The following is an 18,418-nucleotide window of genomic DNA, read 5'->3' as shown; positions in this document are numbered from 1 at the left end:
ATCCTTACGCAAGGACTATTCCCTCCGGGACACTCTGGTATACTCCTCCTTCATTCCAGTTATTTCCTTCCTCCTCAGTATCCAAGGGCCCAAACACACCTTCCAAGTGAAGCAGTGCTTTACCTACGCTTCACACAATCTAGTCTAATGCACTGGCTGCTCACAATGTGATCTCCTTTACATTAGAGAAATGAAGCATCGACTAGTTGACTGCTTTGCACAGCAGCTATGTTCTGTCTGCAAAAAAGACTGAGCTTCCAGTTTCCTGTCACTTCAATACACCCACTGAGTTCCCTGGCCAATCCCTGACTCCGGCTTGCTGCAGTGCTTCAGTGAAGCTCAGTGCAAGTTGGAAGGACAACACCTCATTTTCTGCTTGGGAACTCTAAAGCCTTCTGGACTCAATATCTAGTTCATTAATTTGGGGTTTGAGGCACCTTCGCCCATATCATTACCCCAATCTCCACACATCAGGCCTTGTTATTCCATGATCTGCTTTTACACACTGACACATTGTTAGCCACTAATTGTTCCCATTAGCAACCCATTCTCCTCGGCTGTCTGTTAAACACTCCTTTGTCAGTCCAACTGTCCTTCTCTCTCTTTAGGCTCTAACTCCACTGATTGTTCATACCTTAATCCCTCCCCATATGCTATCTTCTGCATTAAAAAATGACCTTTTCCTAGCTACCATAAGTTCTGGAGAAGGGCCACTGGACCTGAAATGTTAACTGATTTCTCTTCCCCCGAGAACTCTGCGGAGAAACTGGGAAAGTGATTACTTGGCCCCTTGCTGAGATATTTAGATCATTGATAGCCACAGGTGAGGTGCCAGAAGACTGGAGGTTGGCTAACATGGTGCCACTATTTAAGAAAGGTTGTGAGGAGAAGCCAGAGAATTATATACCAGTGAGCCTGACATCATTGCTGGGCAAGTTGTTGGAGAGAATCCTGAGAGACAGGATGTACGTGTATTTGGAAAGGCAAGGACTAATTTGGGAGTGTCAACATGGCTTTGTGAGTGGGAAGTCATGTCTCACTAACTTGATTGAGTTTTTGAAGAGGTAATGAAGACAATTGATAAGGGCAGGAGCGGACGTTGTGATCTATATGGACAGAAGTATAGCGTTCTTCAAGTTCCTCATGATCATCTGGTGAGCAAGATTTGATCTCATGGCATACAGGGAGAACTAGCCATTTGGATACAGAACTGGCTCAAAGGTAGAAGACAGAGGGTTGTGGTGGGTGGTTGCTTTTCAGACTGGAAGCCTGTGAGAAATGGTGTACCACAAGGATCAGTGTTGGCCCCACTGCTTTTTGTCATTTATATAAATGATTTGGATGTAAACATTGTAAGTTTACAGACGATATTAAAATTTGAGGTGTCATGGACAACGGAGAAGGTCACCTCAAAGTGAACAAGATGTTGATCAGATGGGCCAATGGGCCGAGCAGTGACAGATTGAGTTTAATTTAGATAAATGTGAGGTGCTGCATTTTGGAAAGACAGATCAAGGCAGGGCTTATACACGAAATGTTAAGGTCCTAGAGAGTGTTGCTGAACAAAGAGACCTTGGAGTGCAGGTTCCTTGAAAGTGGAGTCCCAGGTAAATAGGATATTGAAGAAGGTATTTGGTATGCTTTCATTTATTTGTCAGAGCATTTAGTATAGGAGTTGGGAGGTTATGTTGCAGCTGCACAGGACATTGTTGAGACCACTTTTGAAATATTGTGTGCATTTCTGATTTCCGTGCTGTGGGAAGGATAGTATTGAACTTGAAAGGGTTCAGAAAATATTTACAAGAATTTGACCAGTTTTGAGCAAGAGGAAGAGGCTGAATAGACTGAGGCTATTTTCTCTGAAGGTTCAGAGGCTGAAGAGTGACCAAATAGAGATTTAGAAAATCACGAGGATCATGGTAAGAAGAAATAGATATGGTATTTTCTGTAGGGTGGAGGAGTCCAAAACGAGAAGGCATATGTTTGGGGTGAGAAGGAAAGATTTAAAAGGGAACTAAGAGACAACGTTTTCACACAGAGGGTGGCGCGTGTTTGGAATGAGCTGTCAGAGGAAGTGGTGGAGGCTGGTACAATTACAACATTTAACAGGCATCTGGCTGGGTATATGAATAGGAAGGGTTAAGAGGGATATGGGCCAAATGCTGGCAAATGGCTGGGATTAGTTTATGATTTTGGTTGGCATGGACTGAAGGGTCTGTTTCCATGCTGTACATCTATAACTCTATAGTTCTGAGATGCTGCCAGACCTTCTGAGGTTTTCCAACAATTTCTGATTTTGTTTCTGATATAAATGACCAGATGTTTTTATTGTAGTATAAAACAAAAAACTGCACATGCTGAAGATCTGAAACAAAAACAAATTGCTGGAGGCACTCAAAAAGTTTGGCAGCATTTATGGAAAGAGCAGATTTAATGTTTTGGGCAAAACATTCTGGAGAAAGGTGTCTGGACTCAAAATGTGAACTTTGCTTTCTCTCCATAGATTTTTCCAGACCTGCTAAGTTTCTCCAACAATTTGTGTTTATGATTCTTTATGATTGTCACAGGATTGAACACAGAATAAATATTGGCCAAGATATAAAGAGCTCCCATGCTTTTCTCTGGACAGTATATGGGATAATTTGTGCTCACCTGAGAGCAGCATGGTGGCATAGTGGTTAGCACTACTGCCTCACAGTATCAGGATCCTGGGTTCAATTTCAACCTTGTGTGACTGTATGGAGTTTGCATATTCTCCCTGTGTCTGCATGGGTTTCCACTGTGTGTTCCGGTTTCCTCCCACAGTCCAAAGTTAGGTGGATTGGCCATGCTAAATGGCTCTATAGTGTCCAGAGGTGTGCAAGTTAAGTCGATTAGCCAGGGTAAATGTGGGGTTATGGAAATATGGTTGGGGGAGTGCAGATCAGGGTGGCATGCTCTTTGGAGGGTCTTTATACACTCATAGAGTCATAGAGATGTTCAGCATGGAAACACACCCTTTGGTTCAACCTGTCCACACCGACCAGATACCCCAACCCAATCTAGTTCCACCTGCCAGCACCTGGCCCATATCCCTTCAAATGCTTCCTATTCATACACTCATCCAAGTGCCTCTTAAATGTTGCAATTGTACCAGCCTCCACCACATCCTCTGGCAGCTCATTCCATACACGTACCACCCACTGCGTGAAAAGTTGCCCCTTAGGTCTCTTTTATATCTTTCCCCTCTCACCCTAAACCTACGCCCTTTCGTTCTGGACTCCACAACCCCAGGGAAAAGACTTTGTCTATTTATCCTATCCATGCCCCTCATAATTTTGTAAACCTCTATAAGGTCACCCCTCAGCTTCCAACGCTCCAGGGAAAACAGCCCCAGCCTGTTCAGCCTGTCCCTATAGCTCAAATCCTCCAACCCTGGCAACATCCTTGTAAAATTGGCTTCTATCTGTACTGTAGCGATGCTATGAGAGGGCAATAGAATGCGCAGTTTTTCAAGGACAGCATCTCTGACAGTGCAGCACTCCTTCAGTACTGCATTGAAGTACAGGTGCAGAATCCTTACTCTGAAATGCTCGGGACCAACTGGTTTCGGAATTCAGAATTTTTTGAATTTTGGAATAAGTGCCAGTTTGATGGTGGAATTTTAAAAATATTAGCAGAGGAGCAGACTCACTTGGCAAAATGCGCCTTTAGAGTGAATTGAGGCCTGCTCGTTTTGGGCCATCTCCTTACACGTCACATCTGAGTGACACACATCAAGTGGGTGTCGATTTGCGTTAACTCATAGAGTCATAGAGATGTACAGCATAGAAACAGACCCTTTGGTCCAACCCGTCCATGCCGACCAGATATCCTAACCCCATCTAGTTCCACCTGCCAGCACCCGGCCCATATCCCTCCAAACCTTTCCTACTCATATACCCATCCAAATCCTTCTTAAATGTTGCAATTGTACTAGCCTCCATCACTTCCTCTGGCAGCTCATTCCATACGCGTACCACCCACTGTGAAAAAGTTGCCCCTTAGGTCTCTTTTATATCTTTCCCCTCTCATCCTAAACCTATGCCCTCTAGTTCTGGTCTCTCTGACCCCAGGGAAAAGACTTTGTCTATTTATCCTATCCATGCCCCTCATAATTTTGTCAACCTCTATAAAGTCACCCCTCAGCCTCCAATGCTCCAGGGAAAATAGTCCCAGCTTGTTCAGCCTCTCCCTGTAGCTCAAATCCTCCAATCCTGGCAACATTCTTGTAAATCTTTTCTGAACCCTTTCAAGTTTCACAACATCTTTCCGATAGGAAGGAGACCAGAATTGCACGCAATATTCCAACAGTGGCCTAACCAATGTCCTGTACAGCTGCAATATGACCTCCCAACTCCTGTACTCAATACTCTGACCAATAAAGGAAAGCATACCAAACGCCTTCTTCACTATCCTATCTACCTGCGACTCCACTTTCAAGGAGTTATGAACCTGCACTCCAAGGTCTCTTTGATCAGCAACACTCCCGAGGACCTTACCATAAAGTGTATAAGTCCTGCTAAGATTTGCTTTCCCAAAAAGCCGCACCTCACATTTATCTGAATTAAACTCCATCTGCTACTTCTCAGCCCATTGGCCCATCTGGTCAAGATCCGGTTGTAATCTGAGCTAATCCTCTTCGTTGTCCACTACACCTCCAATTTTGGTCTCATCTGCAAACTTATTGACTGTACCTCGTATGCTCGCATCCAAATCATTTATGTAAATGACAAAAAGTAGAGGGGCCCAGCACCGATCCTTGTGGCACTCCACTGGTCACAGGCCTCCAGTCTGAAAAACAACCCTCCACCGCCACCCTCTGTCTTCTACCTTTGAGCCAGTTCTGTATCCAAATGGCTAGTCCTCCCTGTGTTCCGTGAGACCTAACCTTGCTAACCAGTCTCCCATGGGGAACCTTGTCAAATGCCTTACTGAGGTCCATATAGGTCATGTCTACTGCTCTGCCCTCATCAATCCTCTTTGTTACTTCTTCAAAAAACTCAATCACGATTTCCCATGCACAAAGCCATGTTGACTATCCCTAATCAGTCCTTGCCTTTCCAAATATATGTACATCCTGTCCCTCAGGATTCCCTCCAACAACTTGCCCACCACCGAGGTCAGGCTCACTGGTCTGTAGTTCACTGGTTTGTCCTTACTGCCCCTCTTAAACAGTGGCACCACGTTAGCCAACCTCCAGTCTTCCGGCACCTCACTGTGGCTATCAATGCTACAAATATCTCAGTAAGAGGCCCAGCAATCACTTCTCTAGCTTCCCACAGAGTTCTAGGGTACTCCTGATCAGGTCCTGGGGATTTATTCACCTTTACCCCTTTCAAGACATCCAGCACTTCCTCCTCTGTAATATGGACATTTTGCAAGATGTCCCCATCTATTTCCCTACAGTCTATATCTTACATATCCTTTCCCACAGTAAATACTGATGCAAAATACTCGTTTAGTATCTCACTCATTTTCTGCGGCTCCACACAAAGGCCGCCTTGCTGATCTTTGAGGGGCCCTATTCTCTCTCTAGTTACCCTTTTGACCTTAATGTATTTGTAATAACCTTTTGGATTCTCCTTAATTCTATTTGCCAAAGCTATCTCATGTCCCCTTTTTGCCCTCCTGATTTCCCTCTTAAGTATACTCCTACTTCCTTTATACTCTTCTAAGGATTCACTTGATCTATCCTGTCTATACCCTACATATACCCCCTTCTTTTTCTTAACCAAACCCTCAATTTCTTTAGACATCCAGCATTCCCTATACCTCCCAGCCTTTCCTTTCACCCTTACAGGAATATACTTTCTCTGGATTCTCATTATCTCATTTCTGAAGGCTTCCCATTTTCCAGCTGTCCCTTTACCTGCAAACATCTACCCCCTATTAGCTTTCAAAATTTCTTGCCTAATACCGTCAAAATTGGCCTTTCTCCAATTTAGAACTTCAACTTTTAGATCTGGTCCATCACTATTTTAAATCTAATAGAAGTATGGTTGCTGGCCCCAAAGTGGCCCCCACTGACACCTCAGTCACCTGCCCTGCCTTATTTCCCAAGAGTAGGTCAAGTTTTGCACCTTCTCTAGAAGGTATATCCACATACAGAATCAGAAATTTTCTTGTACACACTTAACAAATTACTCTCCATTTTAACCCTTAACACTATGGCAGTCCTAGTCTATGTTTGGAAAATTAGAATCCCCTACCATAACCACCCTATTATTTTTACAGATAGCTGAGATCTCCTTACAAATTTTTTTTTCAATTTCCCTCTGACTATCCCAATAAGGTGATCACCCCTCTCTTATTTGTCAGTTCCACCCAAATAACTTCCCCGGATATATTTCCAGGAATATCCTCGCTCAGCACAGCTGTAATCCCTTATCAAAAATGCCATTACCCCTCCTCTCTTGCCTCCCTTTCTATCCTTCCTGGAGCATTTGTATCCTGGAACATTAAGCTGCCAGTCCTGCTGGTTGCACACCAAACAACGTTGTTAATGAGAAAAAAATTTCACAAAAAACCCTTCAGACTTTGGAGCATTTCAGATAAATGATTGTCTACCTGTATTAAGTTGCATTATGTGCTCAAGCTGCTGGAAGGATTCCTGAACCTCTGATTTAGATTCTGAGAGTGTAACCAATGAACCAATGCAGACACCCATGCATATTTTTCCAGTACTACTTAGTTTACATTTAAAGAGCTTATCACTTTGAAAGAAATTATTATGAATAATGTAATAATTTATTACTTTAGTATAGAAAAACTCATGGACAAGTTGCAGCATCAGACTTATCAAGATGAGATTCATTCTTTACAAGAAGAGATTAGACTACTGGAGCAACAATCTCAAAACAGTCAAAGTTATATGGGATCGTTTCTGAGAACAATGTAAGTTAAAAGACATAAAATTTCAAAACTTTTCTTAATTTGTCAAGATGATACCATTAGTTTATTTTGTTGGATTAATTTTTAAATTTAGGGCTTCTACAATTAACTTTATTCACTTTTACAAATATAAGTAATGAAAAGAACATGGTTAATGGGATTCTGGGAAGAAGATTTGTCTTATTTAGAAAATAATAATGGGAGACCAAATAAAAATAGGAAGAGGAAAATAGACACATATTCAGGATGTCAATGAAATGGAATTTTTGCAAATATTTTCTGATTAATATACTGAGTGCACGATTTTGATATATATACAGGGCATGGCCTCAGCAATCCATTGGAACAATACCAACCAATTGCTGAAGTTGTTGCCATGATGATTTATTGACAGAACATAACATGGCAAGTCCCTGCACTCTTTTTTTCTGTCAGTCCCTGTCTGCACCCTGACAACCCTTAACAAATCTCCCAGTCTTTCCACTCTACTCCCACCCCCTTTCCCTTTTTTGCACCCCTTGCCATTGTCTCTCTGCTCGCCCACATTCACATTGTCCAGATTACTCACCCACCACCCCACACTATTCACCCACTGTCCCATCAATCCTCTGCTCTGAGCCTTTGGCCCTCCACTTCCTAGCTCTCTGTCCTTTTGTCACTGCCCCTCCCTTCTTTGATTCATCTCTTTCCTCATTCCCAGTCTCCCATCTCTGCAAAAGGGTTTCTTCCTTGATCACCTTAGCCACTTTCTGTCTGCTTCCCAATCCTGCCATCTCTCAGTCCTTCCACCTGACCATTAATACTCTCACATTATCTTTCTCTCACAGCATTTCCTGACCCATCTGCTTTCCTGATTCCCGAAAGCATCTATACCCATTATATGCACCTCCTTCTTCACTGGCATTTCACCCTCCTCCCCTTACATTCCCTATCTCATCACTCCCCTCTGCCCTCCCCTCTTTGCATTCATTTCTCTCTCCTCCTTGTGTCCTCAGCTCTCTATGCCTTGGGCCCAATGCACTCTTATTCTTCCCTTTCCTTGCTGTCCCCAGTCCCCCCTTCACTGCTTGTTACACCCTGACCCATACTGCCCCCAGCTATTCTCCACAGCCCCAGTAAAAACTTGCACAAATTATCAGAGCCAAAGTACGATATCCAAAGTGCAGCCAAATTACAGTATATGTGTAGATCGCAGATAACATTGGTCCCAATGTCTAAAGTTGGACTATTGACTTCTATGAATTTGATTTCTTTTCTCTTTTGTTATAGTGATATGCAACGAGAAAAGTTCAGCGTCCGAAATCATGAATCATGGAAATGTTCAAATACTGATTTAGAAGCACAAATTGATCAGGCAGAATCTCAGATTGCATTGCTAACTCAGTTAACTGGCATTGCCTTCACCAAATGCGTCATGACAACAGTGGGAAAAGGTAAATTGCATTACGTGTATGTGGTTCCCAGAATATAGATATCAAAGTTATGATTTACAATTTACGATTATGAGCTCCAACGTAAGGTGGAGCAAGCTTTTAATAACAAGGAAGTGTTGCATGCAGAGAGTAGGGAAGTGGGAGGCACTGTAAAGGAAAATTCTGCAAGTCTCAATTTATCTAAGAGATACAATTCTTGACAAAACTGAGGACACATTATCGGAGATGTTCGGGAAGAAAGCTGTTAACTTTGGAAGAAAATCTTTGGAAGGATATGCCATTGCCTATGGTGATGGAGGGAGAGTCACATGCTCCAGCAAAACACATGGTTCAGCGTGTATGATTCTGGGAAACATGAAGGTAGCTTCATCTAGAGCTCTCAAATGGAGTGTGCCTCCCACATATCATACTGAGGAACTAAATGGGTAAGTAAATAAACTTTTAGAAAGGAAGAAAAATAGCTAGATCTTTAGATAAATGTGAGGTGCTGCATTTTGGAAAGGCAAATCAGGGATAGGACTTAGACACTTAATGATAAGGTCCTGGGGAGTTCTGCTGAAGAAAGAGACCTTGGAAAGCAAGTTTTTAGTTTCTTGCACGTGGAGTCCAAGTTGACAGGATGTGAAGAAGGCATTTGGTTTGCTTGCCTTTATTGGTCAGTGCTTAGAGTATAAGAGTTGGAAGGACATGTTGTGGCTGTACAGGACATTGGTTAGGCCACTTTTGGAACACTGTGTGCAATTCAGGAAGAATGTTGTGAAACTTGAAAGGATTCAGAAAGGATTTATAAGGATGTGGTCAGGGTTGGAGACTTTGAGCTATCGGGAGAGGCTGAATAGGCTGGGGTATTTTCCCTGGAGTGTTGGAAGCTGAGGGTAACCTTATAGAGGTTTATAAAATCATGAGGGACATAGGTAGAGTAAATAGACAAGGTATTTTCCTTGAATGAGGGAGTCCAAAACTAGGGGACGTAGGCTTGAGGTGAGAGGGGAAAAATTTAAAAGGACCTAAGGGGCAATTTTTTCACGCAGAGGGTCGAGTATGTATGGAATGAGCTGCCAGAGGAAATGGTGGAGGAGGGTACAATTACAACATTTAAAAGGCATCTGGATGGGTCGATGAATAGGAAGGGTGATTTTTGAGAAGATTTGTAGCTCAGGTTGAGGTGTAGGTTGTACGTTTAGAGGGATAAAGGCCAAACACTGGCAAATGGGACTAGATTAATTTATAATATTTGGTTGGCATAGCTGAGTTGGACTGAAGAGACTGTTTCCATGCTGTACAGCTCTTTGACTCAATGATTCTATATCGACATTTATGTAGTCACCCTGTTAGAGGATTAAAGACATCTATTTCAAGTAAGAGTTTTGACATTCCCTCGGAAATGAATATCTGTTTAAGAACAAATAAGTCAAAATAATGAGAGATGAAATAAGGACTTCTAAATTCACATTTTATTGCACGGAACTTGGGTCTTTTTGAAAAATGTTAGTTTTTCATCTGACAATTATTGGATCATTTCACAAGGATGTAAGTTGAAGAGAAGTACACATGCAGTGCAGTGGTATTGTCCATACCTCTGGCCCAGTTGGCGTTGGTACAAGTCCTGCCTTCTCCAGAGGTTTGTAATAATGTCACTGAACAGGTTGATTGGAAAATATACATAAATTCAAGGGGAAAGCCAACATTCACACTGTATGAGAGGAGAGTGCTGATTGGTTGGCAATTGAACTTTGGTCGAGGAACCACAGTGAACCACGTGTTGGGGCCAGCTCTGTTTGACACTAAGAACTCATCTCAACAGCAATAAGAGCTCTGTGTAAAACGATATTGTCAACTTTGACCCTTGTGAATGGAGATATGCAGCAGAAAAACATTTCATAATCTGATATGAATCAGCATAAGCTTTTAATCTTAAGCTAAGATGTGTGTGATGGTGAGAAGTAGAACTGTTTCATTGTTACATCAGGAGGTAAGCTACTTTTTGGCAGGACTAGGCACTTGTGGGAGGAACGTGGCCTTAGATTCAATCACCCTCATGCCAAGTCTGTTTTGATACTGAATGTGAAGTTTCAAGTTCACATCCCAAAATATTGGAATAAAAATTGTTATTCACAGTTTGGTACTGAAAATTTGGTTGACGATTTTTATTAAGGGTTTTCATCCTATTAAATTTATTTTCAGGTAATGACAAAAGAAAACAATACAGACTGTCAGGCTACAGTCATTCACTGCAGTTTGACCTTGAATTTGAACTAATGGAGGTTCAGGTATGTATATTATTCACAGGGATTAAAATGGGAATTAACTATCTATTGAGAGGACAGACAGAAGGGCAGAGGATTTGGGGTTGCTGTGCTTGTAAGAAATGAAATTAAATTGATAACGAGAAGTGATATAATTGTAAAGCATAGAATCTATGTGGGTAGATTTCAGGAAATGCAAAGGAATAAAGACCCTGATGGGAATCATGTACAGGCCTTGCAACAGTAGTCAGGATGTGGGGAAGAGCATAAATCTGAAAAAAAGGAATGTAAGAAAGACACTTTTATAATAATCATGGGGGTCTTCAATGTGCAGATGAACTGGAAAAATCAGTTTGGCCATGGAACAGAATACTTACGAGATGTTATTTTTGGAGTAGTGTGTGGTAGAGCCCACTAGGATACAGGTTTGGCGATGTGTAATGAGGCAGACGTGATTAGGAGCTTTAGGATAAATGAACCCCTTTGGGACAGTGACCATAATAGAATAGGATTTGCCTTCCTATTTGAGAGGGTGAAGCTGGAATCAGATACAACGTTATTTCAATTGAGTAAAGGTAATTACAAAGATTGAGAGAGAAGCTGACCAGATTTGATTGGAAGAGGAGTCTAGCATAGAAGACAGTGGAGCAGCACTGGCAGGTGTTTCTGGGGCTAATTTGGGAGGCAGAGCAGAAATTCATCCCAAAGAAGAAGCATACTCTGGGGAAGACGAGAAGAGAGAATGAGGACTGCAGATACTGGAGATCAAAGTCAAGAGGTTGGTGCTGGAAAAGTAAAGCAGGCCAGGCAGCATCCGAGGAGCAGGACAATCGACATTTCAAGCATTAGCCCTTCATCAGGAATGGGTGAAGATGAGGCAACCATGGCTGAGAAGGGAAGTGAGGGTCAGCATTAAAGCAAAAGAAAAGGCATTCAGTGTGGTCAAGATTAATGGGAAGCCTTTAAAAGCCACCAGACGATAACTTAAAAATCAATAAGGGCTGTGAAGATGAAATATGTGAGTAAGTTAGCTAATAATATGAAAGAAGGTGGCAAGAGTTTTTAGTTGTCTAAAAAGGAAAGAGAGAGGCAAGAGTGGATATTGGACAGTTGGAAATTGGGACTAGAGAAGTAGTGATAGGAAACAAAGAAATGGCAGAGGAACTGACATTACTTTTCACAGCGGAAGATGCTAGCAACATAACGGAACTTTAATAGAGTCAGGGGGCAGGGATGAATGTAGTATTCATTATTAGGAAAAGGTGTTGGAGAGACTGAAAGGTCTGAAATTATCTGGACCAGATAGGCTACTCCCCAGAGTTCAACAGAAGGTAGCTGAGGAAATTGTGGAGGAATTGATGGTGATCTTTTTGGAATCACTAGATTCAGGGAGGGTCCAAAACGACTGGAAAACTGCAAATATAACACCCCTGTTTAAGAAGGGAGGGAAGTAAACAACAGGAAATTATAGGCTGGTTAACCTGATGTCGGTTGTTGGTCAGATTTTAGAATCCATTATGAAGAGTGAGATTGTCGAGTAATTGGAAGTGCATGGTAAAATATTGCTGAGTTAGCACAGCTTTGACAAGAGGAAGTCATGCCTGACAAATTTGTTAGAATTCATTGTGAAGATAATAAGCAAGATAGAACAAGGAGAGCCTATGGATGTGATCAGTTAGGATTTTCTGAAGACATTGAATAAGGTGCTGCACAGTCGGCTGATAAATAAGAAGAGGCAAAAGTGAGAACTGCAGATGCTGGAGATCAGAGTCTAGATTAGAGAGGTGCTGGAAAAGCACAGCAGGTCAAGCAGCATCCGAGAAGCAGGAAAATTGATGTTTCGGGCAAAAGCCCTTCATCAGGAAGGACTTTTGTCGGAATTGTCGATGTTCCTGCTCCTCGGATGCTGCCTGACTTGCTGTGCTTTTCCAGCACCACTCTAATCTAGAGACTGTTAAATAAGATGAGTCCATGGTGTTGGGGGCAAAGTATTGCAATGGATAGTGGGTTGGTTGACTGGCAGAAAACAGGGTTAAAGCATGCTTTTCAGGATGGGAGCATTATTGTAACCACAGAGTTGTTGGGACCACAACTATTCACATTATATATTAAAGATCTGGAAGAAGTAACTGATGGCGTTGTTGCTAAGTTGGCCGATGACACAAAGATATGTGGAGGGACTGGTTGTGTTGAGGAGGTGGGAAGGCTACTGAAAGATGTGTCCATGCTAGATGAGAGGCCAATGAAGTGGAGGATAGAACACAACGTAACATAATGTAGCCAAGTGTGAGATCATGCACTTCAGTAGGAAGATTGCAGGCATATTCTATTTTATAAATGGGAAAAGGCTTTGGGAATTTGAAGTACAAAGAGACTGTGGAGTCCAAGTGCATGACTGTCTTAAGGTTAACATGTAGGCAGGTATGAAGGCAAATGCAAGTTAGCATTCATTTTAGGAGTGTTAGAATACAAGAACAGAGATGCACTGCCGAAGCTATATGAGGCTCTGGTCAGACTAAATTTAGAATTTTGTGATCAATTATGGACCCTGTATATAAGGAAGGATTTGCTATCCATGGAAGGTGTATAGAGGAGGTTTGCAAGAATATCCTGGGGATGAGGGATTTGTCATAATGAGGATTCTTCATCTTTATTCAATGGAGTTTAGAAGAATGGGGGTAGAGGTGTGGATTCTGATTGACATTGACAGAATACTGCGAGGCCTGGATAGAGCAGACATGGAGAAGATGATTCCACAAGTAAGAGAGACTCGGACCCAAGGTATAACTTCAGTGAAGGACGAACCTTTTGAACTGAAATAAGAATGGATTTCTTCAGCCAGAAGGGGTTTAATCCGTGGAGCTCATTGTCTTAGCGGACTGTGGGGGCCAAATCTTTGAATGTATTTAAGACAGATTAATTCTTGATTTGTAAGAAGATCAAGGATTATGGGGAGAAGGCAGGAGAATGTGGTTGAGAAACAGAAAATATGGTGGCTCAGTGGTTAACACTGCTGCCTCACAACACCAGAGACCTAGGTTCGATTCCACCCTCGTGTTTGCATGTTCTCCCCCTGTCTGTGTGGGTTTCCTGAGCTTTTCAATTTCATCCCACAATCCAAAGATGTGCAGGTTAGGTGGATTGGCCATAGTATCAGGCTAGTTGGTTGAGCCATAGGATATGCAGGATTACGGAGGATAGGGTAAGGGGGTGGGTATGGAAGAGACGCTGTTCAAAGGGTCGGCATAGACTCAATGTGCTGAATGGCATATTTCCACTCTGTAGAGATTCTATGAACATATCAACCATGATCGAATGGCAGAGCAGACGTGATGGGCTGAATGGCCTGATTCTATTCCAAATCTTCAGGTTTGTTTCTAAGTATTACACTGTATGACATAATCATCAGGATAGATGAAAAAGAAATCCAAGTCTATAATTTTTCCCTTGAATTAGGGCAGCACAGTGGCTCAGTGGTTAGCACTGCTGCCTCACAGCGCCAGGAACCTGGGTTTGATTCCAGCCTCAGGAGACTGTCTGTGTGGAGTTTACGCATTCTTCCCGTGTCGGTGTGGGGTTCTTCCAGGTGCTTTGGTTTTCTCCCACAGTCCAAAGATTTTCAGGTCAGGTGAATTAGCCATACTAAGTTGTCCATAGTGTTTCGGGCATTAGTCAGAGGGAAATGAGTCTGGGTGGGTTACTCTTCGGAGAGTCGTTGTGGACTTGTTGGACTGAAGGGCCAATTTCCACACTGTAGGGAATCTAATGTACAAAAATTGCCATTTGATTTTCAGAAACAAACAATTTGGAATATGCTACCAACTCAATTTCAACATAGGAACCACTGTGTATCCATGATGATTTTCATTTTGCCATCTATACTTTCACAAACAGGAATGATACTAAATAGATAAGGTTAGCTAGAATTTTTAATGGTATTGAACACATGCAACAATCAAACTTTGCTATGTCACCTCATATAATTTTAATTGTAGAAATCAATGTCGAACCCCCTTCCAGACTAGTTATCCACTGAACGAGATTTTAAACTTGTTGACCCCTCGCAGCTCAAGATTGGAATGTGGCAAATTCTTACAAGTTGTATAGGATTCTGGCATTGTATAATATGCATTCAATGCTATATTTGATATGCTGTGCTTTCAATTAATTTTCCAAAAGTAACTTGCAGCAGATGGCACTGTTTACTTGCATATACATCTATACTTTCAAATAGAACATAGAACAGTATCGCACAGTACAGGCCCTTCGGCCCTTGATGTGCCAACTTTTTATCCTACTCTTAAGATCAAACTAACCTACATACCTTTCATTTTACTGTCATCCATGTGCCTTTTCAAGAGTCACCTAAGTGTCCCTAATGTATCTGACTCCACTAAGACTGATGGCAGTGCATTCCATGCACCCACCATTCTCTGTGTAAAGAACCAACGTCTGACATCTTCTCTAAACCTTTCTCCAATCACCTGAAAATTATGCCTCCTCGTGATAGTCATTTCTGCCCTGGAAAAAAAGTCTCTGGCTATCCACTTTATCTATGCCTGTCATCATCTTGTACACCTCTGTCAAGTCAACTCTCATCTTTCTTTGTTCCAGTGAGAAAAACCCTACTCCCTCAATCTTTCTTCATAAGACATAACCTGCAGTCCAGGCAGCATCCTGGTAAATCTCCTCTGCACCCTCTTTAAAACTTCCACTTCCTTCCTATAATGAGGCTACCAGAACTGAATGCAATATTCCAACTGTGGTCTAACCGGGGCTTTACAGAGCCTGGAGCATAACCTCGCGGCTCTTAAACTCAGTCTCCCTGCTAATGAAAGCCAACATGCCAAATGCCTTCTTAACAACCCTATCAACTTTGAAGGTTCTAAGGATGTGGACCTAAGATTCCTCTGTTCCTCCACACTACCAAGCATCCTGCCTTTAACCCTATAATCTGCATTCAAATTCAACCTTCCAAAATGAATCATTTCACATTTTTCCAGATTGAAACCCATCTGCTACTTCTCAGCCCAGCTCTGCAACTTGTCAATGTCCCATTGCAACCTATAACAGCCCTCCGCACTCTCCAAAACTCCATCAGCCTTGGTGTCATCAGAAAACTTACTAACCCCCATCCTTCCACTTCCTCATCCAAGTCATTTACAAGGTCCCAGAACAGTTCCTGTGGAACACCACTGGTCTCCGAGCTCCAGGCTGAATTATTTTCCATCTACCACCCTCTGATTTCTATGGGCCAGCCAATTCTGTATCCAAACAGCCAAATTTCCCAGTATCCCATGTCTCCTTATTTCCTGAATGAGCCTACCATGGGGAGTCTTATCAAACACCATGCTAAAATCCATGTACACCAGATCCACTGCTCTATCTTCATCAATGTGTTTTGTCACATCCTCAAAGAATTCAGTAAGACTTGTGAGATGTGATGTGTCCCTCACAAAACCATGCTGACTATCTCTTAATCAAACGATGCTTTTCCAAATGATCATAAATCCTGTCTCTCAGAATCTTCTCCAATAATTTGCCCGCCACTGACATAAGACTGACTGATCTGTAATTCCCATGGTTGTCCCTGTTCCCTTTCTTGAAAAAGGGCCTTATATTTTCCACCCTCCAATCATCTAGTACTACCCTAGCGGACAGTGAGGATGCAAAGATCATCGCCAAAGGCGCAGCAATCTCTTCCCTCACTTCCGGTAGTAACCTTGGGTATATCCTGTCTGGCCTAGGGGGCTTATCTCCTCACATTTTTCAAACTTTCCAGCATATGCTCCTTCTTAACATCAGCCTGTTCGAGCATATCAACCTGTTTTACGCTGTCCTCACAAATGACAAGGTCCCTCTCAGTAGTGAATACTGAAGCAAAGTATTTATTAAGGACCTTCCCTACCTCCTCCGACTTGAGGCACAAGTTCCCTCTACTATCCCTAATCTGCCCTACCCTCACTTTGACCATCCTCTTGTTCATCACATAAGTGTAGAACGCCTTGGGATTTTCTTAACCCAACCTGCCAAGGCTTTTTCATGCTCCTTTCTAGCTCTCCTAAGTCCATTCTTTCAGTTCCTTCCTGGCTACCTTGTAATCCTCTAGAGCTCTGTTTTATCCTTGCTTCCTCAATCTTTAGTAAGCTTCCTTCATCCTGTTGACCAGATGTTCGACATCTCCTGTCATCCAAGGTTCCTTCACCCTACTGTCCCTTCCTTGCCTCAGTGGGACAAACTTATCCAACACTCGCAGCAAGTGCTCCCTCAACAACCTCCACACTTCTTTCATGCATTTCTCTGAGAATATCTGTTCCCAATTTATGCTGCTGCTGACCGTTGATGATGGAGGTGGTGAATGCTTGTAGATGCTTGGTGCGAGTCAAGTGGACTGTTTGATCTTGGATGGTGTTATGTTTCTTGAGTGTTGCACTAAGGGGGTTCCAATCAATATCAGGGAGTTGAAGTCACCCATAACAACAACCCTGTAGAAAGATATTACAGTGTTGTTGGTGAAAAGTGAGTTTCTGACGGTTGCCTTGATGCAATGGATGTTAATTTGGTAGAACAGCATTCTATTACTGCAAGTATGTAAGTAGATACCCTATGTGGATGACTTGAAAACACATGAAACATGACATGAAAACACATGCTGCACTCATTCAGGCAGATGGAGATTATTCCATCAAACTCTTGCATTATACCTTATAGATGGAGGACAGATTTTGGGGAGTCAGGAGTCAGGCTCAGAATACTGCAGCAAATACCTCACCTCCTCTGACCTGATTTGGGAATACATAATGGGATCATAGCGCCTAAAATATGATCAGAAGCATGGTGTTAATTTTTATATCTAGTTCGTCAGCATTTGAATGAAGGGCATGGATATGAGGATGATGTGATAGCAAGGAAGAACTGAGGGGCTGTTGGTGTAGGCAAAGTAAAATTGGATCTGGGAGCAAAAACTATTCGTGAAAAAAGTCCAAAGAAAATCCAAGGAATCTTACCATAATCCTGTAAGTACTTCATGTTGGTTTGACTGCCAATGTTTGATATGGAAAACATGAAACAGATGCCTTCTAAATGTAGTTTGCTATCAAATAGTGCCCTATGATAGCCCCCATACTGTTTACAATTTGTCTGATATTGTTTATTCACCTCACCAAAGATCAATTGCCCTGTCGCATGAGAATTAAATACTACCCAAATTGATGATTCTTTAAACTCAATCATTTCTGTGCCCAGACGAAACCAATTATTATAGACCTGCAGTATGCACAGGATTGCCGAGCTGTTGCTGTGTGTGGAGATAAGGAATTCATGCTGTTCTGAATGTTGCCAAAACAAAACTTCTGTATTAACCCAGCTCTAGTCAGTTAAGTATTTCATCACCTTTATATGTTGAAGGAGAAAACCTAGGATATGTTGAGCATTTTCCATACTTTGGATGCCAGCTGTATCAAAAGGGTATAATTGACAATGAGACTCAATGATAATGGAATAGACCTAAATACAGGTCACCCAGACCAGCTCAACTTTCGACAAGCTATAGCCATGTGAACAACAAAGACTTCTGTAAATCAAGAAAAGTTCTGGTGAACAGAATAGTTATTGTCACAACACTCCTATACTGCAGTGAGAATAGATTGTGCTTTGGATTATAATTCTTTATGGGATAGTGTTTAAAATGCCTGTACCTAAGTTCTTAAATTTGATCTTTTGGAAATTGAGAAACTGACAAAATATTTTTTGAAGAAGGGTCGAAGAAGATCTAAATCATTAACTCTGCGCCTTTTCCACAGATGTTGCCAGACCAGCTGAGTTTTT

The 18,418-nt window shown here is 42.1% G+C and overlaps 1 protein-coding gene across 3 annotated transcripts in view; it reads left to right on the top strand.

Moving 5' to 3' along the window:
* Positions 1-18,418, top strand: part of cenpp (centromere protein P) — a 348,905-nt gene that overhangs the window by 30,173 nt on the left and 300,314 nt on the right. For 2 of the 3 annotated variants that reach the window (XM_060835499.1, XM_060835498.1), the window contains exons 2-4: positions 6,781-6,915; positions 8,182-8,345; positions 10,530-10,615. In XM_060835499.1, coding sequence (XP_060691482.1) covers positions 6,794-6,915; positions 8,182-8,345; positions 10,530-10,615 — 372 coding nt within the window. In that variant the 5' untranslated portion in view covers positions 6,781-6,793. The remainder of the gene's footprint in view (positions 1-6,780; positions 6,916-8,181; positions 8,346-10,529; positions 10,616-18,418) is intronic. The other variant, XM_060835500.1, reaches the window with a different exon arrangement.

This window comes from Hemiscyllium ocellatum, chromosome 14, assembly GCF_020745735.1.
Source record: "Hemiscyllium ocellatum isolate sHemOce1 chromosome 14, sHemOce1.pat.X.cur, whole genome shotgun sequence".
In the NCBI taxonomy this organism is placed as follows: domain Eukaryota; kingdom Metazoa; phylum Chordata; class Chondrichthyes; order Orectolobiformes; family Hemiscylliidae; genus Hemiscyllium; species Hemiscyllium ocellatum.
This window is presented reverse-complemented; position numbering and strand designations above follow the sequence as displayed.